This window comes from Scyliorhinus canicula, chromosome 11 (genome assembly GCF_902713615.1).
Source record: "Scyliorhinus canicula chromosome 11, sScyCan1.1, whole genome shotgun sequence".
NCBI classification, from domain to species: domain Eukaryota; kingdom Metazoa; phylum Chordata; class Chondrichthyes; order Carcharhiniformes; family Scyliorhinidae; genus Scyliorhinus; species Scyliorhinus canicula.
In genome coordinates this window covers 124,204,750-124,232,394 of record NC_052156.1, presented here as the reverse complement: position 1 = coordinate 124,232,394, position 27,645 = coordinate 124,204,750, and the positions used below count along the sequence as shown (strand labels likewise).

At 45.7% G+C, this 27,645-nt stretch overlaps 1 protein-coding gene across 4 annotated transcripts in view; it reads right to left on the bottom strand.

Moving 5' to 3' along the window:
• apaf1 (apoptotic peptidase activating factor 1) overlaps nt 1-27,645 on the bottom strand; it is a 272,699-nt gene that overhangs the window by 218,118 nt on the left and 26,936 nt on the right. For all 4 annotated transcript variants that reach the window (XM_038811297.1, XM_038811298.1, XM_038811299.1 and 1 more), the window contains exons 4-6: nt 16,736-16,933; nt 11,123-11,306; nt 1,587-1,699 (exon numbers count right to left, since the gene is read on the bottom strand). In XM_038811297.1, coding sequence (XP_038667225.1) covers nt 1,587-1,699; nt 11,123-11,306; nt 16,736-16,933 — 495 coding nt within the window. The remainder of the gene's footprint in view (nt 1-1,586; nt 1,700-11,122; nt 11,307-16,735; nt 16,934-27,645) is intronic.

Below are 27,645 nucleotides of genomic sequence, written 5' to 3'. Positions count from 1 at the left end.
AGGACTGTCAGAGAATACAACAAAATATAGATAGATTGGAGAGTTGGGCAGAGACATGGCAGATGGAGTTCAATCCAGGCAAATGCGAGGTGATGCATTTTGGAAGATCTAATTCAAGAGCGACTATATGGTCAATGGAAGAGTCCTGGGGAAAATTGATGTACAGAGAGATCTGGGAGTTCAGGTCCATTGTACCCTGAAGGTGGCAACGCAGGTTGATAGAGTGGTCAAGAAGGCATACAGCATGCTTGTCTTCATCGGACGGGGTATTGAGTACAAGATTCGGCAGGCCATGTTACAGTTGTATAGGACTTTGGTTAGGCCACATTTGGAATACTGCGTGCAGTCCTGGTCGCCATATTACCAGAAGGATGTGGATGCTTTAGAGAGGGTGCAGAGGAGGTTCACCAGGATGTTGCCTGGTATGGAGGGTGCTAGCTATGAAGAAAGGTTGAGTAGATTAGGATTGTTTTTGTTGTAAAGACGGAGGTTAAGGGGGGACCTGATTGAGGTCTACAAAATTATGAGAGGTATGGACAGGGTGGATAGCAACAAGCTTTTTCCAATGCTCGGGGTGTCAATTACAAGAGGTCATGATTTCAAGGTGAGAGGGGGAAAGTTTAAGGGAGATGTGCGTGGAAGGTTTTTTACGCAGAGGGTCGTGGGTGCCTGGAACGCTTTGCCAGCGGAGGTGGTAGAGGTGGGCACGATAGTATCATTTAAGATGCATCTAGACAGATATATGAACGGGCGGGGAACAGAGGGAAGTAGACCTTGGAAAATAGGAGACAGATAGGGCAGCACGGTAGCATTGTGGATAGCATAATTGCTTCACAGCTCCAGGGTCCCAGGTTCGATTCCGGCTTGGGTCACTGTCTGTGCGGAGTCTGCACATCCTCCCCGTGTGTGCGTGGGTTTCCTCCGGGTGCTCCGGTTTCCTCCCACAGTCCAAAGATGTGCAGGTTAGGTAGATTGGCCATGATAAATTGCCCTTAGTGTCCAAAATTGCCCTTAGTGTTGGGTGGGGTTACTGGGTTATGGGGATAGGGTGGAGGTGTTGACCTTGGGTAGGGTGCTCTTTCCAAGAGCCAGTGCAGACTCGATGGGCCGAATGGCCTCCTTCTGTACTGTAAATTCAATGATAAAGGATTTGGATCGGCGCAGACTGGGAGGGCCGAAGGGCCTGTTCCTGTGCTGTAATTTTCTTTGTTTCTTTGTTTTCTCTTACAGTGCCTGCTGGAGAAGCAGTTATCAGGGAACACTGCTATGCATTCTGGCTATGCCTTCTACCAGGCCTCGCGATAATTCATCTGGAGGCCTGCAGGCCCATTAGAAACCTTTCTGTCCTACAATAATCATCTACATCTCCACAATCTGCTGGCCATACACATCTTCAAAACTCTCAATATTTAAATGTGTAAAGCAACTTAAATGGCTTGAGCACATACATGAATGGCTTGAGCATATACATGAATCAAGTACACAAACTTTGCATAACTTTGTTTTTTAAAACTGAAAGTAGTTTGGAGGAGGCACAAATGGAAGATCGGTGAAAAACAATTATTTTGGGAATAAAACCTCATTACCTGTAACTACTTCAGTGATGCTCTTATCTCTGCTGGTGATGAGAACACGACATTGAACATCAAAACATTTTAGCACCCAACTGTCCCAAACGTCATCCAGAACCAAAAGGGATCTAAATTAAATTGGGAGAAAAAAAGAAAACTTCAGGGTGTGCTTCACACTTAATTAATTGCTTTTAAGCTGTGACAATTATTAGTTACATTGGGAAAAAACAGGTTTAACAAATGCAGCTTTCTGGATGTTCATTGTCTTCTAACAACAATAAAAAGGTGAGCTGCTCTTCATCCACTCACTCCAGCTTTAGTGCATCACCCATTGACGCCACATCCTTTTTTTCTGAGAAATGCAGTGAGCCCCCACTGGCAACGCCAGAACACAAAAGCCGGAAGTCTCCCATTTTGAGACTAAATGTGGTGAGGGACAGCTCCGGCAGTGGCAACCAGAATAGCGGATCCCACGTCAGATTCTGTGCTTGGACGCTCATTAATTATGCACAAAGCCAGTTTCCCTCCACCGCAGGTGGCCAGCTGTTTCACCCGCTCACCCTCAGCTAACGGGTTCAAAAGGTCCCATTTTTAAACACCAGTTCAGGGCACTCATACCCGTCTCTCCAGCCAACCTGACTTCATCAGACTGCGCAAGATGTCGGGAACTCAGAGGGGAAAGGCTAGAAGCCGCAAGGGGAATTCCGTTCCTCGATTCAATAACCCTCCCCCTGATCGCATCACCAGTGAGGCACCCACGCCCCACTTGGATCTCTACCCAACCCCTCTGGAGTGTTCATCCATCCCCTTGCAGTAAATTAGGTATTCATTTGACCCCTTTTTTGTGAGCTTTCCAGGCAACTTCATCAGGGTCCAGCTTCCCTTGCCTCGGCCTTCCATTATTAGTTTTCTTCACCCACCCACCCACCCCCTCCTTCACCCACCCATCCACCCCCCTCCTCCTTCACCCACCCACCCCCTCCTTCACCCACCCACCCCCTCCTTCACCCACACACACACACACACACATATATATATATATATATATATTCTTTCACATTGCTCCCCTCGTCTTCGTTAGGCCAACCCTTCTCACCCGCGCTCCACCACCAGTCGAATGTCAGACCTTTGTTACGGTGGCAGCGTGAGACCCACAGCACGGTACTGCCCAGATAAACATTACAGTGTGGCACCAGGGACAAAGAGATCTCTGTACTCCCCAACCCCAGACACGGTATTGATCCGAATCGGTGAGACAGGAGGGCCTACTGCTTCAGCCGCACCATGATTTCCATGAAAACCAGCTCAGCATGGGGATGAGGTAGAGTGGTGAACAGCATATCAGAAGCAGCACAGCACTAAGGCAGAAAGTTGTTGCACTCACCACAAACTCTCTGGTGAACCGAGGACCGCCTTATGCACACCACTCATTAGGAATTGGGTTTGACGCCGACAAATTCCTGCCGGCGTGACGCAAGATGGGAAGGCCTGACAAGATGCCGGTGGGCAGCTGCTTTATTGAGCAATCATGAGATGTAAATGACCACAAATGGTATTTTTTTTATATAAATGTTTTCATTGGGTTTTTTTTGAGCAAGGTATAATTACCGTTATGTACACAGAATAAGAAACACACACACATATATATACACACACATTTAGAGGAGAAGGGCACACCCCAACATAAAAAAAAATACAATAATATATGCAATGGAATGACTGGTGGGGTATTGTGCACCAGCTCGACAGCGGCATCTCTGTGCATCTGGCAAAATTACCCACACCACATAAGTAGGCGACTGCCTGCGGAGGGGCGGGGACTGGGGGGGGCAAGCACACCTTTGGGTGCCGGGGAGAAAATCACAGCGTGCAATATTTAGCTGTGCTGTGTGCTGCTGTCGCCCACCCTTCCCGGACGGGTTGCGCTGCCGTCCCACGTTCACCCCCGCTTCTGCCGCTCCTCCCGTCCTCCATCTCCAGTTTCCTCGTTCCCCGCTCCTGGAGATGTCATGCACGTTTTGGCATCCCGTGTCCTCCCTCCGGCTCCCGCTTCCCTGCCCCCCCCCCCCCCCCCCCCCCCCTCCACGGTTCGCCTCCCTCTCCCAGGTTCGCCTCCCTCTCCCAGGGTTTAGCTGTCTTTCCCCCCCACCCCCCATGGTTCGCCCCTCCCTCCTCAGGTTTAGCCATCCCCCCCCCCCAGTCCATCTCTCCCCTCCATGCCCCGGCTACCTTCTCCCGACTCCCAACCATTTTCCCCTGATTCTTGGCCACCCGGCTATTCTTCCTCTTGTTCGTTGGCCGCAAACAGGTCCCGGAACAGTTGCATGAGTGACTCCCACGTTCTGGGGAAGCCGCCGTCTGACCCTTGGATGGCAAATTTGATTTTCTCCATTTGGAGAGATTCCGAGAGGTCAGACAGCCAGTCTGCAGCTCTGGGTGGTGCTGCTGACCGCCAGCCAAACAGGATTCTACGGCGGGCGATCAGGGAGGCAAAGGCAAGGGCGTCCGCCCTCCTCCCCAGGAATAGATCTGGCTGGTCTGAAATCCCGAAGACCGCCACTATCGGGCATGGCTCCACCCTCACCCCCACCACTTTGGACATAGCCTCGAAGAAGGCTGTCCAGTACTCCACAAGTCTGGGGCAAGACCAGAACATGTGGGCGTGGTTGGCCGGGCCTCTTTGGCACCGTTCACATCTGTCCTCCACCTCCGGGAATAACCTACTCATACGGGTCCTTGTTAGGTGGGCTCTATGTACTACTTTTAGTTGCGTCAGGCTGAGCCTTGCGCACGTGGCGGTGGCGTTGACCCTATGCAGTGCCTCGCTCCAGAGTCCCCACCCTATCTCAATCCCCAGGTCCTCCTCCCATTTCTTTCTTGTTGAGTCCAGTACGGTGTCGGCCCTTTCTACCAGTCGGTCATACATGTCGCTACAGTTCCCTTTATCTAGGATGCTTGCGTCCAGTAGGTCTTCCAGTAGTGTCTGTCGTGGCGGTTGTGGGTAAGTCCTTGTCTCCTTTCGTAAGAAGTTTTTGAGCTGCAGATACCGTAGCTCGTTCCCCCGGCTAGCCGAAATTTCTCTGTCAGTTCGTCCAGTGTTGTGATCCTGCCGTCCGTGTATAGGTCCCTGACTGTCAGTGTCCCTCTGTCCTGCCTCCACCTTTTGAAGGTGGCGTCAGTCAGTGCTGGTGTGAACCTATGGTTGTTGCAGATGGGATCCTTGTCCGACATTTTGGTCAGGCCAAATTGCTGCCGCAGTTGGTTCCAGGATTGGAGGGTGGCTGTCACCACTGGGCTGCTGGAGTGATTTTTGGTTGGGGATGGGAGTGCTGCCGTGGCGAGGGCCCGGAGGGAGGTTCCCATGCAGGAGGCCTCCTCCGCACGCACCCACTTGGCTTCTGGCTCCTGGATCCATCCCTTTACTCGCTCGGCTGTTGCCGCCCAGTGGTAGAATTGTAGGTTTGGGAGGGCTAGCCCCCGCCTGGATTTTGTTTTTTGTAGGACCTTCTTTGGGATCCTAGCATTTTTACCCCCCCCACACACACACGAACGCCATGAATTAGTTTGTCCAGCGCTTTGAAAAAGGCCTTGGGGATGTAGATCGGAATGGATCTAAACAGGAAGAGGAACCTGGGCAGTACGTTCATTTTGATCGTCTGGACTCTCCCCGCGAGGGAGAGTGTTCCATCTTTGCAGGTCCTTTTTTACTTCCTCCGACAGACTGGTGAGGTTCCATTTGTGGATCCGTTTCCAGTCATGGGCTATTTGGATCCCCAGTAGCGGAATTTGTGTCGGGCTTGTTTGAACGGCAGCCCCTATAGTGCTGCCCCCCCCCCCCCCCCCCCCCCCCCCCCCTCCCCTCGCGGGTGTACTGGCAAGATCCTGCTGTTGCTCATGTTGAGTTTGTAGCCCGAGAAGGCTCCAAACTCTTTCAGGAGCGCAATGATTCCGTCCATGCTGCTCTGTGGGTCCGAGATGTAGAGGAGCAGGTCATCTGCATATAGTGAGATTCTGTGCTCTCTGCCTCCCCTTCGGATCCCCCTCCAATTTTTTGCTGCCCTGAGCGTGATTGCTAGCGGTTCGATTGCTAGTGCGAACAGCAGCGGGGACAGTGGGCATCCTTGTCTGGTGCCCCTGTGCAGCTGGAAGTGTTGGGAGTTGGTATTGTTGGTCCGTACACTCGCCATGGGAGCGCTGTATAGGAGCTTTACCCAAGCGGTGAACCCTGTTCCCAGCCCGAACTGCTCCAGTACCTCTATGAGGTATTTCCATTCGACTCTGTCGAAGGCCTTTTCTGCGTCCAGGGAGACGATCACCTCTTGTGTTCTCTCCCCGGAGGGGGTCATTATCATGTTCAGCAGGCGCCCGATGTTCAATGTAAGCTGTCTACCTTTGACGAAGCCCGTCTGGTCCTCTGTGACCACCTCAGGTACACAGTCTTCTAGCCTTTTGGCTAGGATTTTGGCCAGTATTTTGGCGTCTGCGTTCAGCAAAGAGATGGGTCTGTATGACCCACATTCCGTTGGGTCTTTGTCTTTCTTAGGTATCAGCGAGATTGAGGCCTGTGCTAACGTGGGTGGCAGTGTGCCCCTAGCTAGCGAGTCTGTGAACATCTCCTGCAGGTGCGGGGCCAGCGCTGTCGCGAATCTATCTGGACACTTTTTAATATATAGGGAGAGAAAGGCCAAAATAAACCTTTGGCTGAATGCAGCTCTCAATTGTCTAAAACGAAAATAATACAGTCACAAACAGCTCCCAGCTCAAAACGAAAGTAAAAGCCACAACCTCAGCCCAGTTCCACCCACACAATGACATCACTGAAGCTATTTGATAAACACATATTTCTTAAAGGGACATTCCCATGAAACCACCAAGGTTTGCTTGCATTGTGCTGGTTGGTCCATTTGGCATTCCAACAGTGTTAAATGTAGTTGTCTATATCCTTGTTGTTTCCCGGCCAACACACCGATACAGACTCCAGAAGTGTCAAAGATTTTAGTTTAGACAGACAGCATGGTCGGCGTAGGCTTGGAGGGCCGAAGGGCCTGTTCCTGTTCTGTACTTTTCTTTGTTCTTTGTTTGTTTGTGTTGTATCTTGTAGAGTTTCTGCCTTGATTATTTGTAGTTTAGCATCTGTGACGGGTAGCATTGCTGTGATAAAGTTGACTTGCACTTCAATACTGGCTACCTGCTGCAACGTGATTTGTTTTAAGCTGTGCCACAGAGGCAATAGCGCCACCAATGTTTAGGAAATTCGCGCCTTTTTCACGGGATCTGAATTCAGCATATTAATTGGTGGCTTGCTCACTTGATTTACAAAGGTTGATGGCTTCTTCTAAAGTTAAGTTTGGTTTTCTTAGTAAACGTTCCCGCATTTGCCCTTCAAATAGGCTAGACAATTTGGTCACGCAGGATTGATCCAGTATTTGAGGAAAAATTGCAGGATTGCAATCGGAGCCTCAAGTCAGTTAGAAAAGCCAAAAGATTCCCCTTTTAGCTGCACCCTTTTTTAAAACATGTATCTTTCATACACCTCATGGACCTGTTTTTTGCCATGAGTCAAATTTTTCCATTACTTTCTCATACTTAGTTTTGCTTCATTTTCTGAGAAATCAAATGAGTTGGAGTTAAATGCCTGTGAACCTGCCAGATTTAGTAGAAGAGATATTTTTATAGTGTCAGGAGCTGATTCAAGCGCAGAGGCAGAGAGAAAGACTTCAAACTGCTGCTTGAGATTTTTCCAATTTGAACTCGGTTTACCGGACATCTTGAAGTTATCTGGTTTTTGCACAGCATCCATGTTGGTTTTGTTTTTTTTTTCTTTGCAGATTTTGATGTGTAACAATGTGCTCGTTTCATTTATTTCTTTCTTACTGCTTGTTTTTCGGGAATACATGACCTGGTACCATGTGGTGATCTTTGTGAGCTGTTTCTAGGATGGAAGGCGTAATGATCACAAAGATATGCAAAGCTTAAGTCCCCCCCCCATGATTAGTCGATGCGTCGCTATGTCCGGGATTTCTGCCATGGTCTTTTTGATGAAACTCGTGTTGTCCCAGTTGGGCGCATACACGTTGACTAGAACTACCGGTGCCCCATCCAGGGCCCCGCTGCCCATGACATACCGCCCCCCTGGGTCTGTAACTGTCTTTGTCGCCCTAAACATCGTCCACTTGCCGATTAGGATCGCCACCCCCCGGCCCTTGTCCCATAGCAGGAATGGTAGGTTTGTCCCACCCAACCCTTTCTTACCCGCAGTTGGTCCTGCTCTCTCAGGTGTGTCTCTTGGAGGAAGATTATGTCGGCCCTCATGTTTCTGAGGTGGGTGAGGACTCTGGATCTCTTCACTGGGCCGTTAAGTCCCCTTACGTTCCAGGTGATTATCCTGGTGGGGGGCTTCTGCCCCCTCGCTCCTGTGGGATTAACCATACTTATCTGGTAGACGCGGCCCTGCCCTCCGGGGTTTCCCTTTGTTAGGGGGCCGTCCAGGATGGCGGCTGTCACTGCTCTCCCCATGCGGTCGGGTCTCTGCGCTCCGGGGTTTCCCCTTGTCCCGGGGGCACCCGCCATGGCCGTCCACTGTGTGTCCGCTACGCGGGTAGTCCCCTGCACTCTGGGGGCTCCCTTCGCCCACAATCCGTACTGGGTGGGTGCTTGCAGCGGTTCCTTGTTTCGAGCCCTTGGTTGTGGCACTTTGTAGCCCTGTTCCTTTTCTGGCCTCTTTTGTCCCTGCATTTCCCCTCCCTGGTCTCTCGCTCCCTGTGTGCCCCCCCCCCCCCCCCCCCCCCCCCCCGGTCTCTCCCTTTTCCCTCCTCCCCCGTATACCCCTCCTTTGCCCCTCTATCCCCTATTCCTGTCCCCATTTGCTCTCCCGACTTTGACGGGTGTTCCTCCCCATCCCCTGCCTGGCGCCTTCCCCCCTGTTGGGGGTGCGCTGCGGCCCTGCTTTGTTGCATGCCCCAGGCGCTAGCTTTCCTGCTAGTACGGTGGCTCCCCTCTCAGGGGTTATTGTCTCGCTTCTCCCCTGCCTGGCCTCTCCGGTTTTCTGCCTGCTCTTCCCCCATCCTACACTGCACCCCTCTCGTCTGCTTTCCCTTCTCCATTCACAAATGGTATTTGCGCTACCCACCTGAGAAAGCCATTGGGAGAACCGGAATGCGACTTTACATTGGCGGGTTTCCATCATTTTGGCTCCGCCAGATTCACCGCTCCCGTCAACCACTGAACCCACTAGAGTCTGGTAGGGAGAACTCTGCCCAATACTTTTAAACTGACCCTTTACACTTTGAAAATTATTTATAGTGATTGTGCACATATTTCATAGTCAGAGCGAACTGGTTTGTGAAGCACAATGACTTGCATCAGCAGCAAGGAATGGTACACTTCTACACGGCCTACATTTAGTATCAACATCAACTTGTTTCAGATTTGACAAAGTGCCGGTTCAAGCCACCTAAGGTCCAAAAAAATCCACTTGCTACAATAGAGCCTCTCTCCAAATAGAATAGTAGATTCCAAGCATTTCTGTCTTTTGGATGAGGAGCGTGGTTGTCACTAATCAGGCTCATAACACTATAAATCAGTAAGCAACTTTAAACCGATTGCCAGCCAGATTCAAAACCAGAACCCGGAGTTGAAGGAAAGTGAGGTAAGCCATTTCATAAATCAGCTCTTCCCTTCCCCCAAGTCAATCTATATAAACTAAAGCATGTTTTACACCAGACAATAATTTGATGTAAAAGCTGAAATAATAGTACAAATTTTGTGCTCATGATTCAAATCATCAGATAACCTAAATTAAATGTTCCGATCCCAGTTGATGTTATAACTGGATGGGAAGGTCTCAGAATGGAAACCTGGCTCAAAAGACTAACTTTTACTTTTAAAAAAAATAATATGGAGGAACAAGTCTCAGGATCGCTAATTAGTTTTAAGAAGAAAAAACATTTACTAAACATTAAAAAATTGGGTTATCTTTACTCCCCCTTATCTTAACAAATACACACAGTTTAAAAATTAACACGGATTACCAAGTACATCTTAAGCTACAATAGTCTCATTAACACAAAATATCCCTTTTAAGCACACAAGATGACTGTGGTTAAATGCATGCACTCCGCTCTGAACCCAAGTTAGTGTCTGTGGATTTCTCTTCAGAATCTCCCCGGATGATGATCACATGAGAATTTCCAAATTCCACTCCCATCAACATGTTTTCAAACTTGTCTCAAAATAATGCTTTCTCTTAGTGGTTTGGATTCCAAAATCCAGATCAGGTTTTCCAAATGGTATCTTTAAACAAAACTTCCCCTCCACATTTAACTGCGATTCCAGTCAAGGATTCTACACCAACCCGTTCAGAGTTTCTTTTGTCTTAACTGCTTTTACACAAGCTCCGAGATCCAGCCACGGATTTCCATAGTTACTTCAACTTCCAATCTACAGGTTGTAGTAAAATCTCACAAACCTGAAACTCACTTCAGATATCTTTCTGCTGTCTCAGCCTTCTTCCCAGCCCAGCACAGTCTCTCTTTACTGAACAGTGTTCTGTTCTCATAGAATCACAACAGTGCTAAAGCGACCATTTGGCCCATCGAGTCTGCACCGACCCTCCGAAATACCACCTTACCTCAGCCCAATCCCCTGCCCTGCAATACCACCTAAGGGGGAAATTTAGGATGGCAAATTCACCTAGCCTGCACATCTTTGGACAGTGGGAGGAAACCATAGCACCCAGAGGAAACCCACGTAGACATGGGGAGAATGTGCAGACTCCACACAGTCACCAGAGGTCGGAATCGAACCCTGTCCCTGGCGCTGTAAGGCAGCAGGGCTACCCACTGACACCGTACTGCCCTTGTACTAGTAACTTTAACCTCAGACGGCTTGGAAACTTCGCTTCATTTCTCTAGTTTCTTTAGCTGCTCTTCAGATCTCTGCATTTGTTTTCTTAACTATGACATGGCATTTCTTCACGCAAAGTTGAGAGAGATAGTCTCTCTCTAGCCTTTTAAATCAACTGCTTCTAGCAGAGCTCCGAGAGCTGCCTTCTCTCTCACTACCTATCTCCAACTGCAATAAAATTAGCTAAACTTAAAAGCTTCTCTACCGTACAAAGCCCTAATTACTAAGCAACACCTACATGCTTATGTCTTTTATTTATTCTTCATGTTGCAGTCCTCTCTAATCACAATAGAAACACAGTTGGAACTTAACCAACCTCCACACATACAAACAGCTTTGTCCAGCACAAATCTAACTATAGCTTTTACCCTTCCAAATACAGAAACATTAAAGTAAACCCACTTAAAACTATGCCTTATTTATAATGTTGACCAATAAATATAAATCCCTTAAAACAGCCTTTATTTTCCTACCATGAATAAATACAAGAGCAGATTTGTGCTTTATTCACATTTCAAACAAAGTTGATAACCCGTTCCGTGCACTTAACATTTTAATACTGATGTATACTAGAGTACTTAGAACAAAATACATCTCAGATTTCAACTCTTGTTTCCACACAAAAACAAAATTTTCATCTCACCTACCTAGGGTATTTACGTGCCATCAAGAAACGCAGTCGGTCCCTGGCTTCCTCAGTGTTAAGAGGCGAACTTGGATAAGTGTGGGATCCCTGGTTAAGTCGGCTGCAGAGATTCTGGAGTTTAACAAGAACACCTGACCGATCCTGTTTTCCAACTGCTACCCAGTGTACTCCTCCAGGAAAACATTCTGTCAAATTACAGTTCCGAAAGTTTGAATCAAATTACTGAACATACCAAAGAACTCGCCCAACAATGCTGCAGAGAGATTTGTAGCAATTGAAACTTTACAATTGAACATTAACAATTTAGGAAATGACACCATGCATGGTCTGGTTGTTCAAGCCAATCTTTTGCATCAACAGTAACAGCACATAAGCTACATGTCGAGTAAGTTTCTTCCCCATCAAGCAGGTTTACAGTAATATAACCACCAAAGCCACCACTATCATGAGCCAGAATAATTCTCCAGGTAAGGAGGGGTCAGCACGGTGGAGCAACATGACAAACAAACTCACCCTATCCTCACTCATCATACGCATAACGAACGCAGGTTTCGAAAAGTAATTATGTTTGATCAACAACTGTTTTGCAACTTTGTCCCTCTTCTCATGTGGGGAGAGGTGGTCTTACGACAGAGACCCGACCTCTGAGCCAGAAGCTGGGACATGATGGCCACAGAAGCTGTGTTCATAATGTGGCCAGCATGTTGATTATCAACCTGAAAATCCTTCCAATATGCTCGATGACAGGGGGTAAGAGGGGAAGAGTTTTCTGGTCACCCATACTGCAGGGGGAAACAGCAGACTACTGCAGTACTTTGCCAAACATAATCATGGACCAATCCAATGGACGTCCATGATCACCAACACTCTCTTAGGGCATGGTACCTTAAGGAGGAGGAATATATCCTGGAGTGAGTGACAGGTGCAAGCTGCAAGCAAGCCACAAAACAAGGAGGACTCCAGACCAGCCACGGCCGTCACCATGGTAGTATTTACTGCTGATTCTCAGGACTTAGAAGACTATATTGAATCATAGAATTTACAATGCAGGAGGAAGCCATTTGGCCCATCGAGTCTTCACCATCCCTTGGAAAGAGCACCCTATCCAAGCCCAAACCTCCATCCTATCCCCGTAACCCAGTAACCCCACCCAACCTTTTTGGACACTAAGGGCAATTTAGCATGGCCAATCCACCTAACCTACACATCTTTAGACTGTGGGAGGAAACTAGACAAAGGGAGAAAGTGCAAACTCCACACAGACAGTGACCCAAGCCGGGAATCGAACCTGGGACCCTGGGGCTGTGAAGCAACTGTGCTACCGTGCCCCCTTGAAGCATAGATGGCTCCAAGATTCCAATTTCTCCATAGCAGTAACTCAGAAGGCTTCAGGGATGCACACATGATCTCACAGGGTACCAGAAATCTTATGATTCAAGTAGTTCTGCTCTTCTGCAAATTGCCGTCACCTATTTACTGGTAATCGAAATAACAGGACAGTGCTCTTATTAGCTTATTCTCCTTTGTGACAGCAGCACAAGAGAAACTTTCCTGGTTAATTCCTTTAAATGCCTGCACAGATGGAGTCAAAGCCAGGGATGCACCCTAAGAAGGCAGAGGCCTTTGAAAAAAAGATCACTCCGTTCTGGATGCTTATTGTAAACGTGCACTAGCCATATCGCAGACTCGGGTCTCGTGGCATTGAAAAGAAGTGCGATAATAGGCCAAACAAGAAGAAATTATGCCAGGGATAACCACAGCAATGAACCATAATATATTTTTAGATTACGCACCAGAGCCATATACAAGTTGGATACTGTTAATCTGTAATGTTTGGAACAATACACAATAATAACTATGATCATGAATAATGTATTTTGGCTTTGTTCCTTTTGGTAATTAATACTTGTAAATATGAGAGGTGCAACTTGAGACGGTAACAGAAGATTATAGAATGGACATGCCAGTGAGTGTTAAGTGGAATGGAAACACATGACTGAAGGTGCCATAAGCTCTCTTCCGCCACCCCCCACCCACCCCCCATAAATGTATGGGACTTTTTTTTTTAAAGGAATTCAAGATGGAGGAGAAAGGTCACAGTCTAAAGCTGTTGAACTCCATGCTGTGTCCTGCAGGCTGGAGCATGCCAAATCAGAAGATTGTCTTGTTTTCTCGCCAGTAAAATAAGTGTTTCTCTATCGCCACAGAAAAACACATGGTCTGTTTTAAAACTAATTTTCAGGCCGGCAACTGAGTTCAAAAAGTCTGTCAAAATTGGCGTTAAAAGCCCTTGTGGACTTCCGAGAGCTCATTGAGAAGGCCTTCGATTTGAAATCGGGACCGTATCACAAAAGGTGCACTTTCCTGGGTATTTTCAAAGTGCTACCACTGCCAGAAAAAGTTCTAAAAATCGTGTTCCTCAAATTAGAAGGTGAGATGCTGCCCTCCGGTTTCCGCCAGGCTTTACTGGAGCATTGCAGCAGGCCAAGGATGGACATATGGGCATGAGAGCAAGGAGCTGGGTTAAAATGGCAATCAACAGGCAGGTCAGGGTTATGCTTGTGGACTGAGCGAAGGTGTTCTGCAAAACAATTACCCAGTCTGCGTTTAGCCGCCTCTATGTAGAGGAGACTGCACTGGGAGTAGCAAATACAATAAACCAATTTGAAGGAGGTGCAAGTGAAATACTGCTTAACCTGAAAGGAACATTTGGGCCTTTCTAACGGTTAGGAAGTCAGAGATAAATGAGGTGTTGTACCTTCTGCGATTGTAAGGGAAGATGCCATGGGAAAGGGATGGGCAGTTGGGCATGGTGGAGTGGACCAGGATGTCATGGCAGGAGCAGTCCCTGTGGAATTCCGAAGGGGGGGGGGAAATGCTTTTTGTGATAGCATTGTCCGGGAGTTGGTGGAAGTGGCAGAGGATGAACCTTTGAATGTGGAGGCTGGAGGAGTGGAAAGTGAGCACAAGGGGGATCCCATCATGGTTCTGGGAGGGAGGGAAAGAGTTGAGGGAAGAGGTGCGGGAAATGGATCAAACCCAGTTAAGTGCCCGGTCAACCGCATGTTTGGGAAACCGAGGTAAGGAAAAATGTAGACATGTCAGTTATATTTTGGTGGCTACAAGTAAATAACTATTGTGATTGTTGTGGACGCAATTTTAGGGAATGAACTAAAGGTATCACACATTAAAGTACATTGGCCTACATGAAATAAGTTTGTGCATTGCTACCAATACACTAAAATCAGTCTAGTGACAACAGTACATTCACCATGGCTACAACAAGGAGTTGCAATGCAATTACCAAGCTGCTAACACTTGCACATTTTGAAATAACTGTGTTTTACCACTCAATAACGAATGTACCTTAGCCAGTGACTTTCGGTGAGGGGATGTGCTGAGCGGATGCAGGGAAGTTAGTTCTCTTCCGGGAACTCAGAAAATCGCCATTTTTTACATAAAAATAGCCTGCCAAACCTGTTGAACCCTTCCCCCGCATCACAAGACAGCTGCAACTACCGAGAAATGCCCAGCAATAACTCCAGGACCCAACAGGATGGGAGTGCAGCAAAGGCTTGGATAGAAGAAACAGGACAGTGGCGAATATGAGGTGCAAGTCAGAACCAGCCACACCCGAGTGGAGTGGGTTGTCAGGACCCACGCCAGACTATCCACCAATAAGCAAAGTGGACAGACCTCCCAACTCAGGAGCTCAAGAAACACAAAGGTGCCAGCAAACTGTAAATGATGGCGACAGTGAAGGTGTCGGTCACGGACACCTGGCCCCCTTCAAGATGGTGTTGGAGAAAACAGAGCGAGCACTGGAAGCACAGGATGTAACAATCAGGGACCTAGAGAAAGTGGCAACCCACCAGAGTGATCAAATCGCCGCTCTGGAAACAGACGTGACAAGGTTGGTGGCGACGCAAGGGGCACTGAAGGGGAAGGTGGGAGGACCAGGAGAATCGGTCCCGCCGCCAGAACCTCCGTATCGTGGGCCTGCTGAAGGGCATTGAGGGCAGGAACCTCACGGAATGTGTCCCCCAGATGCTGGGTAATCTTGTTGGAAGGTAGAGCTTTCTCAAATCCCTGAAGATAGACAGGGCCCACTATAAATGCCTGTAAATACGCATACTGGCTCTTTTGGGGAATGTAAAATATGTATGCCAACTAATGGGGGGTTACGGCCACAGTTGTGAAGATGCTCGCTTGTGAATATATGTGTTGGTTTTCAGAGACTACACGGAGATGCTTTGCCCACATCTTTAAGCGAGGAGGTTCCTAAAGTTAGGTGGCATTCTTGCCTCAGCGTCAGAGGTTTCAAAGCTGACATTCCATTGCAGCACTGACTAATTGCTGGACAATTGAAGGCACTGTTGTTCAGATGAAATGTTAAACCAAGCTCCTATCAGCTCTCTCAGCTGGGTGTAAAAGATGCTGCCATACTATTTAGAGGAGAAGCAGGTGAGTTAGCTCCAGTGTCCTTGTCAATATTTATCCCTCAATCAACATCACTGAAAAAGGTTATCTGGCAATTACTACACTGCTGTTTGTGGAAGCTTGCTGAGGCAACTGGGCTGCCATGATTTCCACACTGCAACAGTATATCATCAAAACCAATATTCCTCGTTTAGCACTGTGTTCTTAAAAAATGCTGGGATAAACAAAAACAGGCAAAATTAACTCGCTGTCCGATAAGAAAGCAATAAAGGTGGGTTATGCTCCTGACCTGTAATTTTTACATTGAAACCCTATTGGTTGCCATGAACCTAACTGGCCCAAAAATCATCTTTCTACTTAACACCCCCTCAACCTTTCCCGCTTCCCCCTCACCCCCTCCTGCCTCCCACACTACATCTCTTGGCTGTCTCCCATTTGGGGGAAGCAGTGAGGGGGTTGAGTGAGGGAAGACATGAGCTGGAGATCGCTGTAGGGCTGAAAAAGGCAGTGAGCAGGAAGGAGCAAGCGTGTCCAGAGAGAGGTAGCGAGGGACTGCAAGGGGGCAGTGAATGAGACAGAGAGGAGTGGTGAGTGGAAAAGAGTGGAGGTGGGGGTTGGGAGACAAAAGCAGACAGCGGAGGTCGGGAGAGGAGTGACGAGCAGGAGGCAGCAAGAGAGATCAGGAAAGGAGGTGCGGGCAGGAGGCAGCGAGAGAGGTCAGCAGAGAGGTGACGAGCAGGAGGCAGTTAGAGAGGTTGCAGGAGGGAGGCAGAGAGGTCAGGAGAGGAGTGGTGAACAGTAGGCAGTGAGAGAGGTCAGGAGAAAGCTGACGAGCAGGAGGTAGCGAGAGGGATCAGCAGAGGAGAGCAGCTAGTGGAAGACAGTGAGAGGAATCAGGAAGCGACAGGAAATGTTTTAAAACAAACACAGACTGAGCATGGACAGTTGCAACGTGATTTTTTCACATCCACAGTAACCATGCTAAAGAAATTGAGGTCAATGCCAGGACTAATCAAGTAAGTTCCTTAATTTACAAACCGCGCTAAAACAGAAACAGGTTATCCCGAAAATGCTTTAAATGCGGCAGAATGTCTTATGGTCGTGAAAGGTAAATGCGGGGTTTTCTTTTAAAAAAACACAATAAAACTTTTTTAAAGTGTGAAATTTCTCTTACCAGTTATAACTCTGTGATTTCTTAGGGCTTCGGCAGCTAATACTGACTTTCCACAACCTGCCATTCCATATATAGTGATCCACCCAGGATCATTGCCCAGTTTATAGAGTGCATTTCGGATGGATTGCACAATCTCCGGCCTATCAACAAACACAACAGGGCGCTGTGGTACACCACCTTCACAAAGTATAGTTTGAACTGGAAAAAAAAAATCAGAAGACAATAGATATTCTCTTTATACAGATGACTGACGTAGTAAAATTAATTACTGGTCAGTTGCGGCATAAATTAGTTTCAGATGCAATTTTTACTTCTGCTGTTTCTTCTATTGTTAGTACCTAAATATCTGAAGTTAATGGCGCGGTTATATGGCTGTTTGGCGATAGGGACAAAAATTGGTCAATCAGTAAAGTGCCTGAATGATGGGAGAAATGTGGATCATTCAAGAAACCAAAGTGAAATTTTGCAATATAAACAGAAAATGCTGGACATGCTCAGCAGGTCTGACAGAACCTGTGGAAAGAAAACCAGAGCTAATGCTTCAGGTCACTAACTTTTCAGAAGTTTGGTAAATATTCTATAGAATTGCATTCCAATTCACGGAGTTGAAAGGTGTACAGCCCTCTCCCTGAAGACACTGGTTTACTAACTGGTGTTGGAGAGAGAAGGTGAATGAGAAATGAACAGAATTAGGAACTACCTGCTGAGGTTGACAAATAGTGCAACCTGCGGCTTGACACCAATATCACAAAGTCTGGTGAGTAATCAGACAGTAGATCCTCCACGATTCCACCTCTCTCAAAAACCATCCTCTCTGTGCAATGACACTACACCTCCTCCACAAATGGAATTTTAAGAACAGTACAGCATGTGACTGTCACCTGGATAAGACTGTTCACACATTGTGAATGAATGTGGCCTGAAGAATTGCAGCAGAATTTATGGCAATCCAACTAATAACACAGTGCCGTGACTTGGCTGCCAACTTGTAGCAAAGCTGCAAGGTGTCATACCGAAAGAGGAGATGACTATATTTATTCACTGATACAAATAGAGAAAAGAATTGAAATATTTGTCCTCAATGTTGTTACAATTCTCTCTTCCATTTTCACTCTTTGTCCTTGTAGAATCATAGAGGTCTACAACACAGGAAAGACCCTTTGGTCGATCATGTCTGTGCCAGTCAAAAACAACCTCCATGTATTCTAATCCCATTTTCCAGCACATGGCCCATAGCATTATATGCCTTGGCAACGCAAATGCACATCCAAATACATAAATGGTATGAGTGTCTCTGCCTCCACCACCCTTTCAGGCAGTGGGTTCCAGACTCCGACCATCTCTGGGTGAAACGGTTTTTCCTCACATCCTCTCTAAACCTCTTGCCCCTTATCTTAAATTTATGCCACCGGTCATTGATCCCTCCACCAAGGGGAAAGGTTTCTTCCCGTCTACTCTATCTATGCTACTCATCATTTTATACACCTCAATCATGTACTGTTCTGTTTTTCTCTCACTTCTTATCCCTCTTCACAAACCAATTTTCTTTGACTTATTTTTCATCCACTATCACTCGTAACTTCTTCCCCTCTACTACTACTTGGGAGATACAATATTACATTGACAATTTGCTCCAAAAAGCTATCGGCCATGCACTTGGATTAAATGAACTCTATCAAACCCACCACTGTTGTCACAGATCATTTTCCCGTTAAGTGTAGTCCAGTCCAGAGAATCTCATATGAAGATTGATAAATATGTAACAGGTTCTATTTTGTGGAGTTTATTCTATACAACAACCTGACTGCTAGAAAATAATTAAAAATTCTCTAGTGCAGTCATTTTCAAACTCAGGGTTGCGACCCGAGGGTGGGTCACGGGAGGGTGTCGGGAGGATTGAGGGGCCATGCATTGTGACGTTCCCGATCGCAGAACAAGTGCTCAACGGCGCGATCGGCTTTTTAAAATGCCGGCCACAATCGGCTTTCAGAATGCTGGTCGTTCCGCGTATGCGTAACCCCTCAGCAGTGTGCAGGTCTGGAGCCCAGCAGGACAGAACACCACCTCCTGACGTCAGCACGCTGTCCCGGGAGATTTGTTTTTTCTCTTTTTTTTTAAAAATCGCTGGAGTCTTCCTGCCTGGAGCAGTGGCAGAGAGCAGGTCACACGCCCCGCACACTGGCATCACACGTCTTGGGTGCGTGAGAGTGATTCCTCCATTTTGCAACTGCCAGCAGTGCTGGTGTGAACTCCAGGGCCTCTGGTGAACAATGCATCAAGCTGAAAACAGGAACAAAGCAGCAAAAAGATGATTACTTGAGGTGTGGGTTATTAATTGTGCCACTGCAAATCAGGATTCAAAGTTCATGTGTGTTATATGCAGGGAAGCCCTTGCAAATTAAAGTTTAAAACCCTCAAAACTACAAAGACATTTGAAGATTAAGCATGGCGGGTTTAAGGACAAACCTCTATTGTTTTCAAGGGATGCAGTGAGATCCTCAATCAGCAGCTGAAGTCATTATTAGAAATGTAACACTTAATAACAAAGCAAGGGAGATCATGAGGACCAAGCTGGTTCACCTGTCGCAGTAAGTAAAAATGGTGGACCGCGAGGTTCGGGCGGTGGGATCGCGAAGGTCAGCCCCCATAGGTCACGAAGGTCGGCCGGCATGGATTCCGAAGGATGGCCAGTTGGTAAAGTTGGGTCCCGGGCAAAAGTTAAAGAAGATGAAGGATAATGTTTCAGTTGGAGAGAGGCTGAAGTAAAGGTGCATAATGGTCACAGAAGTAGAAGTAGACTTCTTTGTAATGAAGCGAATATGGGACTGGAAACTCAACTTCAGATCGTAGGATGGGGAGAAACTTTTTTAAAAATCCAGCAATGCAGCAACTGACATTCTCCTCATAAATGGGACAGCATGCTTAAAGCTTTAACCTGTACCTTGCGTCATCGGATGTTGGCAAAGACTGTGAAAATAGGCAACAGTTGCACAATCACAGTGCTGACATTGTTCATAAAAGGCAAATCACCAAAAGAATTAACTGAAGGGAGAGTGGAATAGATTACCAGATTCAAACAGCGGCAAGGAAAAGGCATATTTAAAATTATACCTGACAGAACCATTTCTGCTTCAGTGTAAGTTTTCATCTAAAGAATCTCAGGCTTTAGATGACTCAATGCACCATTGATTCATACACAAGCATACAGAATGCAAGGTCCCAGGCTGAACTCTTGAATTCCGTACAGAATTAAACTAATTTCAGAAGGATAACAGTGGGAACACACCAAATATCTTCAAAGTCCCTGGGCTAGGGGCAGGAAAGGAAAAAGGAACAGTCAATGTTCCCACCTCTGATTCGGACGTGATGATACAAATATCACTGAAGGCCAGGGTCAAGCTCATTCTCATGCTTAGTTGCTGATATTCATTTGCCTACATGAACAGCTAGTAAACAGAACAAGTTACAGAAGAACTGGAAGTATATATTGATCTTTTTAAATTTGCACAAGTAACAATCTCAAAATGGATGTTTTTCGATAAAAGATTTGGTTTGCATCCAAGTGGAAAAGACATGGAGACTGTTGTAAGGTTTTTAAAAGGCCTCGGTGCAATGCACTAGCTTACACACACAAGCATTTAAACATGCGCTCAGCAGCAAAGGAACTCTCCTCACTGTTCGCCTCGCTGACAGCTGCCCATGGACTTTTCATGGGCTTGTCAGCTGAAATTTCCTCTCATCTGGTGCTTGTTTCAATGGAGATTTATAGCTTTTATGAACCAATGAAGAAACAGTGAGGCTCTTCAACCAGTTTGAAGACTCCTCACTGGGAGATGCAGAGTCTAAATCTGGAAGTATAAAAGCAGGAAATATTGAAATGAGATTTAAATGATATATAGAAAACAAAATAAAAGAGGAATTAAACAAAGAGGAAAGAGATGACAAAAATCTTTCCGATTTTTATATTTTGAAATTTGCCACATTAATTTTCTCTGAAAGAATGAGATTCCCCACTTGTACCATTCATTTTTCAGTGCCAGAGAGATTGCTCATCAATAATTATTATTTATTACTGCATTAAAAACTCACTTATTCTTGAATGCACTTCTTCAGTTCTGATTAGTGGGCAGGTTCATGCCTTTGCAGTCATTTTAATGTCGAGCCATCCACAGGGGGACTGCAAAAGTGCACCTGTGGAGTAGCAGGGTGTCTCTGAAATCAACCTCTGATTTCTGCATTTAACTGTGCACGTGTACACACCACAAAGTGCTGTCAAATTTCCTTCATTATAACAGTCAGCATTGATAGCTTCCCCATTATTCTCATCTCAAATTCCGGGCCAATAAGAGAAGCTGCAATAAAGAGTGTGAATTTGAATGAAAAATCCGACTGGGATATGAAATAGCTGTGTGATGTCCTGTGCTACTGGATAGAAAGTCGCTTAATTGCCCTACTAAACTCTGATGAACTTTATGGACCAAAATCAACAAATGCAATCTGGCTAAGAGCCCTGCATCACATGGAGGCAGTGTAACTGGTTCAGGATTGTGTATATTTGTGAATGAAGCTGATGAGCCTTTTAGGAAAGGAATCATACCCATTCCCATTAGGCCAGTTCAGGCGTTCCCCATTCAGCTCATCTTCTTAGAGAGGGGCAAACCACTTAACTACTATTTATACAATGGTGGTGGATGAATCTTGATCACTTTGCAATTTTCACAGTAGCATCAAATGAGACCCTGCTGCAAAGCATCTATCCCATGTATGGAGAATCCCAACGCACTCCTCTGCATTATTGCTGAGATTTATGATAAGAAAGTAATGTCACCCAAATCTACAGCTTCAAGGTGCCACCTTAATTTCAAATGGTAACTCAGTCCCCTTTCTTCGATTTCAGTTACGATGTACCTGAATCTCCAACAACGCTGATCTGTAATCAGCTACGTGACAATGTACAAGGAAGTTTCTCTCTTTCTGCCCCCCATCCCCACAACTCCCGACAAGCAATTGACTGTGCTCTCCATACAACAAAGGCATAATGGGCACAAGGAGGTAAGAAACTCCCAGTAAAGAATGATAAAAACAATCCAGACCAGAAAAACTACTATAGGACACAAAAAGAATGAGTGTGATACATGCAGCCTTAACATTTAATAGCACAAGTTAGATCATCTACCTTCGATAGTCTGACATTTTTATTCATTTATTCAATCCATGTAATAAGCCAAGTATACCCAAGTAGTGCAGGAAACAGAATTGAAAACACTACAATTGTGGAGCACACAAGCACTGAAGCATTTGCTATCCCGATCCACCAGAACAAAGCAAGGAGGACTTGCAAAGGGACACAAATTATTCAATTCCGCTGCCTGCAAATAGGAATCGAGAAAAAACATTTGTATTATCAGCTTAAAACTTATAATGTAGTTATTTTAGAGCTTTTTTCTTCTCCTGGATAATTCCATATCCTGAAGGTAGATTACATCCCCGATGTCCCAGAGATCTTACCTTTTCACACAAGCTGAGTAACAATTAGTATTTTAAGCCACTTAAAGAGGACAAGTAATAACCAAAATCTTAGTTAAGGAGTTGGATATTGAGAAGCATCCTAAAAAAGGAGAGAGAGATTGTGCGGCATAGAGAATTACTTGGGCAAATTCCAGGGCTTGCAGGTAATACAGCGGAGGCATTGCCAGCAAAGCAATGAACATCAGGAAAGTACAAGAGGCCAGAACTGGAGGAGTACAGAGATCTTAAAGGGTTGTAGGACTAGTGAAGTTTACAGGAATAGGAAGTGGCGTGGCTATGCAGGATTTGAATACAAGGGTGAGATTTTTGTTTTAAAGTTATAACCAGACTAGGAACAAAGGGTAGCAAGTATAGGGGTGAGCGGGACTGGGAGCAAGTTATTTTTGGACGAACTCAAGTTTACGGAGAGTGCAAGATGGGAGGTTGGCTAAGCAACAATAAAGTTCAGGTGCAATAAAGGTATGGGTACAGGTTTCAGCAAAATATCAGCTGAAGCAAGGACAGCGACATATGACATAATGGAGGTGGAAGTAGGTGGTCCCGGTAATTGAGTGGACAAGAGTCAGAAACTCAACTCAGGCCCCAGAAGGATACCAAATTTATCAACATTCAGAGCCCCAAAGCATCTCAGAAGACCATTATAAAGCTAAATTTGACACCAGACCACTAGGTGACCAAAAAGCATGAAAAAAAAGAGGTAGTAGGTTCAAAAGTTAAGAGATGAGAGATACAGAGGTTTCAGAAGGAATTCCAGAGCCACGGGCCTTGGCAGCTGACGGTAAAGACTCCAATGGTGGGCCAATTGAAATTAGGGATGGGGGGGTCATGTGATGCGAGCACAGGAATAGCTGTGTTTCCGTAAGCTCAGCACTTCTCAGCCTATAATCTTTTCATTTATTGTGCTCACACAGCCCCTTCTTAACTCACCCAGGAGTGAGAACTCCAAATTACATACCTGGAAGATTTCTGGCTAAACATTGGTGACAAAATGCCAAGAAATATTAAGAAAATTGTCAACAAAAAAGAGCAGTCGGAAGTGACGGTAGAGTCCACTCCTCAACATGGCAACTTTGTGAGTGAACATGCATTCTCAAAGGCATTACAACTGATGACTGCTAATATTAAGCTAACCGACGAGAAACTCATTCTGTTAGCACAAAATATTAGTTCATAATATAGAGCTGCAGAATACTGGTAAAAGACTTGTCAAAAATGCAACCTCCTCGGCAGAACCCCGCTTACAACCCCTGGAAAAGCAGCTGCATGGTATGTCAGGATTCCTTGACGGCCTGGAAATCCGAAGCTGGAGGAAAAATGTCAAGATTGTCTGTTTGCCAGAAGGAGCGGAGGGTAAGTTCTCATGTCTTCTTTATTTAGAAACGAAAGATGGGCACATTAAATTTTTTAAAAGGGCACATCGTATCCTGTCTCTGAGGCCTAGGGACAATCAACGACAACCAACCCGGCCTGTAATTATCGGTTTTTATAACTTCAAGGATCGCCAAAGAGTATTGGAGGCAGCTGGACGTAATGGGGCCTTGCTCTATGCGGGAGTGAAGGTCATCTTTTTTCCCCCCAAGATTTCGGGGTGGCGATACATCAGAGACAAATGGGATTTTGATGAAGTTAGAAGACGCATGAAGGCCATTGGAGCACAATATGTCCTACTGTATCCCGCTACACGGAGGGCAACATCCGATAACTCTATAAATACATTCAACAATCTGGCTAAAGCCTTGGCTTTTGTGAACGCTGTGGAAGGCAATCATTTGGAGTAACAGACTGCAGTTCACTGTTTAATCCAGACTTTTGGCATTATAATTCCTTCCTGATTCTGTGTTGACAATTTTCATTCTGACATGGATGATTTAGCAATTGAGCACTACAGTGAGCTTTTATCATTAGAATGGTAGGGACTTCTATCTGTCTTTAATGATAATTACTCCACAGAGTGGCTCCTTCAAGTTGAGGGTGCACGGTAGCAGTGATTAGCACTGTTGCTTCACATCTCCAAGGTCCCAGGCTCGATTCCCGGCTTGGGTCACTGTCTGTGTGGTGTCTGCACATTCTCCCCGTGTCTGCATGCGTTTCCTCCGGGTGCTCCAGTTTCCTCCCACAGTCCAAAGATGTGCAGGTTAGGTGAATTGACCATTTCAAATTGCCCTTAGTGTCTAAAAGGGTTAGATGTGGTTACGGTGATAGGGTGGAGGTGTGGGCTTAAGTAGGGTGCTCTTGCCAAGGGCTCGATGGTCCGAATGGCCTCCTTCTGCACTGCAAATTCTATGATTCTGTGAATATGCTGTGCTGATTGCATGACATTCAGGCTGCACGAAGAATCGTTGTTTTCCTTTCTTTTGATCCATACGCTTATAATGGATAATACGTCTTATTTGCTCTGATCATGATGAATATGAGTTGTATCACTGCTGGGAGTGTGGGTTATGTCTCAGTAGGAAGAATTGCAATGCAGAAAAGGCTTCAGTGCTCGTCCTTTTTGTGGAATTTTTTATCTCCTCTCTTTTGAGGAGAGGCCTTGGTGTAATTATGGAAGGTTTGTAGCCCTGCAGCACCTCACACTTGTTGAGGATAACTCCCTTAGAGCTTTCGGCTTTGGAGGTTAAAGAATTGTTAAGTGGTTCCTGTAAGCGTACAGGCAAGTCTCATGTCTTAGAACAAGACTTTATAAAGTGTCACTGATGCTTCCGGTATGATGGAGATGGGGAGCGTATGTTTTGGTACATGCCCGAGTGGGGCAGGAAAATCCTTGGCTGGTAAACCATTTTCTTTGTGTCACTGTGCCATACTCTCTTTGGCTGAATAAGCCATGGCAGTAGCTACTTTGAAACTTTGCTCCTGGAATGTACAGGGGATATATCATCCTATTAAAAGAAAAAAGATTCTGTCTTTCCTGAAAAAAGGAGAACATTGACATGAAATGAAAATCGCTTATTGTCACGAGTAGGCTTCAATGAAGTTACTGTGAAAAGCCCCTAGTCGCCACATTCCGGCGCCTGTCCGGGGAGGCTGGTACGGGAATCGAACCGTGCTGCTGGCCTGCTTGGTCTGCTTTAAAAGCCAGCGATTTAGCCTTGTGAGCTAAACCAGCCTGTTCTTATGTTCTTATGTTTTTGCAACAAAGCTAAGAACTAGGAGCAGGAGTAGGCAACTCCGCCCCTCAAGCCTGCTCCTCCGTTCAATATGATAATGGCTGATCACCTCCCTGCTTCTATTCCACTTTCCTGCCCATTCTCCATAACCCTTCAACTCACTACTAATTAAAGATCTGTCTATTTGCTCCTTAAATTTGCTCCTTAAATTTACCATGTCCTGGTATCCACCACACTCTGGGGAAGTGAATTGCACAGATTCACAACCCTTTAAGAGAAGTAATTTGTCCTCATCTCTGCTTTAAATCTGCTACCCTTTTCCTAAAAATATGATCTTTGCCAATACCTGTTATCATCTTATATATCTCAATTAGTTCTCCTCTCATTCTTCTAATCTCGAGAGAATACAAGCCTAAACTGCCCAATCTGTCTTCATAAGACAAAGCCTCCTCTCTGGAATCAATCTAGTGAACCTCCTCGGAACTGCCTCTGATGCAACTAAAAGATTCCTCCTAAAAGAAGGAAACCAAAACTGTATCCAGTACTCGAGGTGCATTCTCACCACTGCCTTGTACAGTTGTAGCAACACTTCCCTACTATTCCTTTAGCTATAAAGGCCAAAATTCCATTTGCCTTCCTTATTACCTGCTTTACTTGCATGCTAGTTTTCTGCGATTCATACACGAGGACACACAGATCCTTCTGCACCGAAACACAAAAGTTTCTCTCCATTTAGATAAGTTGCCATTCCATTTTTCCAACCTCACGCTTATCCACGTTAAAGTCCATCTGCCAGATTTTGGCCCACTCGCATAATCCATTTGTAAATTTCTTATTTCCTCATTGCAATTTACTATCCCACCTATTTTAGTGTTATCTGCAAATTTGGCTACTGTACCTTTTATCCCTGCATCCATGTAATTAATATATTATAAATAGTTAGAACCCCGATGACCGAACCCTGTGACACCCTACTAGTTACATCTTGCCAACCAGAAAATGACCCATTTATCCCAACTCTGTCTTCTGTCGATTAGCCAGTCTTATGCCCAAGCTAATAAATTACCCCAAATCCCATGTGATCTTACCTTGTGTATTAACCTTGAAAATTTGTGACAGAAATCGAATTCACCGCAACTTTTCCTAGTTACTCAGAATCAGTGGCAAACAACAGCACAGCACGTAGGTACTGAGACGGTTGCACAATTTTTGTGCTGTTACATAGATACATAGAACAGTACAGCACAGAACAGGCCCTTCGGCCCTCGATGTTGTGCCGAGCAATGATCACCCTACTCAAACGCACGTATCCACCCTATACCCGTAACCCAACAACCCCCCATTAACCTTACATTTTAGGACACTACGGGCAATTTAGCATGGCCAATCCACCTAACCCGCACATCTTTGGACTGTGGGAGGAAACCGGAGCACCCGGAGGAAACCCACGCACACACGGGGAGGACGTGCAGACTCCGCACAGACAGTGACCCAGCCGGGAATCGAACCTGGGACCCTGGAGCTGTGAAGCATTTATGCTAACTACCATGCTACCGTGCTGCCCCTACATGTTGAACGTGTATCTTGCACATGAAACAGGTTAAAATTCACTGAAACTATTTTAAATGGTTAATGAGAGATATTTACCTATGCAAAAGGCCTAGAGCAGTTCTTTGTGCAATTCAGTAATTAATCAAACAAGCTATCGTGGCATTTGTGATTGGTATATCAGATATGCAAGACAAATGGGGATGGGGAGAGGAATAAAAAAAGTTAAAGAGAATGACGAGGATGGTCCAGTAATTAGAAATTAATTTCTGGATCTTCCTTACCTCCACAAGGAAGGGAAGTAAAGGCAGAGCTTTCAGAGACACTAGGCACAATGTTACAAGCCTCCTTAGATACAGGGCTGGTGCCAGGGAACTGGAGGAATGCAACTTTACACAACCTTGTTTATGAAAAGGAGAAGGATAAACCTGGCAACTACAAGTCAGTCAGAAACAATATAAAAATAATCGGCAGCTGGATAAGCACTGACTAATAAAGAAAATCCAGCAAGGATTTAAGGATAAATTATACTTGCCTCACTTGATTAAGTTTTTGATGAGGTAATAGCGAGATTGGATGAAAGCGGTGCAGTTGATGTTGTGGATACGGTCTTTCAAGAGGTGTTTGATACAGTACTATGTCATAATTTTGTTAACAAAATGGAAGCGCATGGGGTAAAAGGAGAAGTAACAGCATGGTTACAAATCTGGCGAAGGAAGTTGTGGT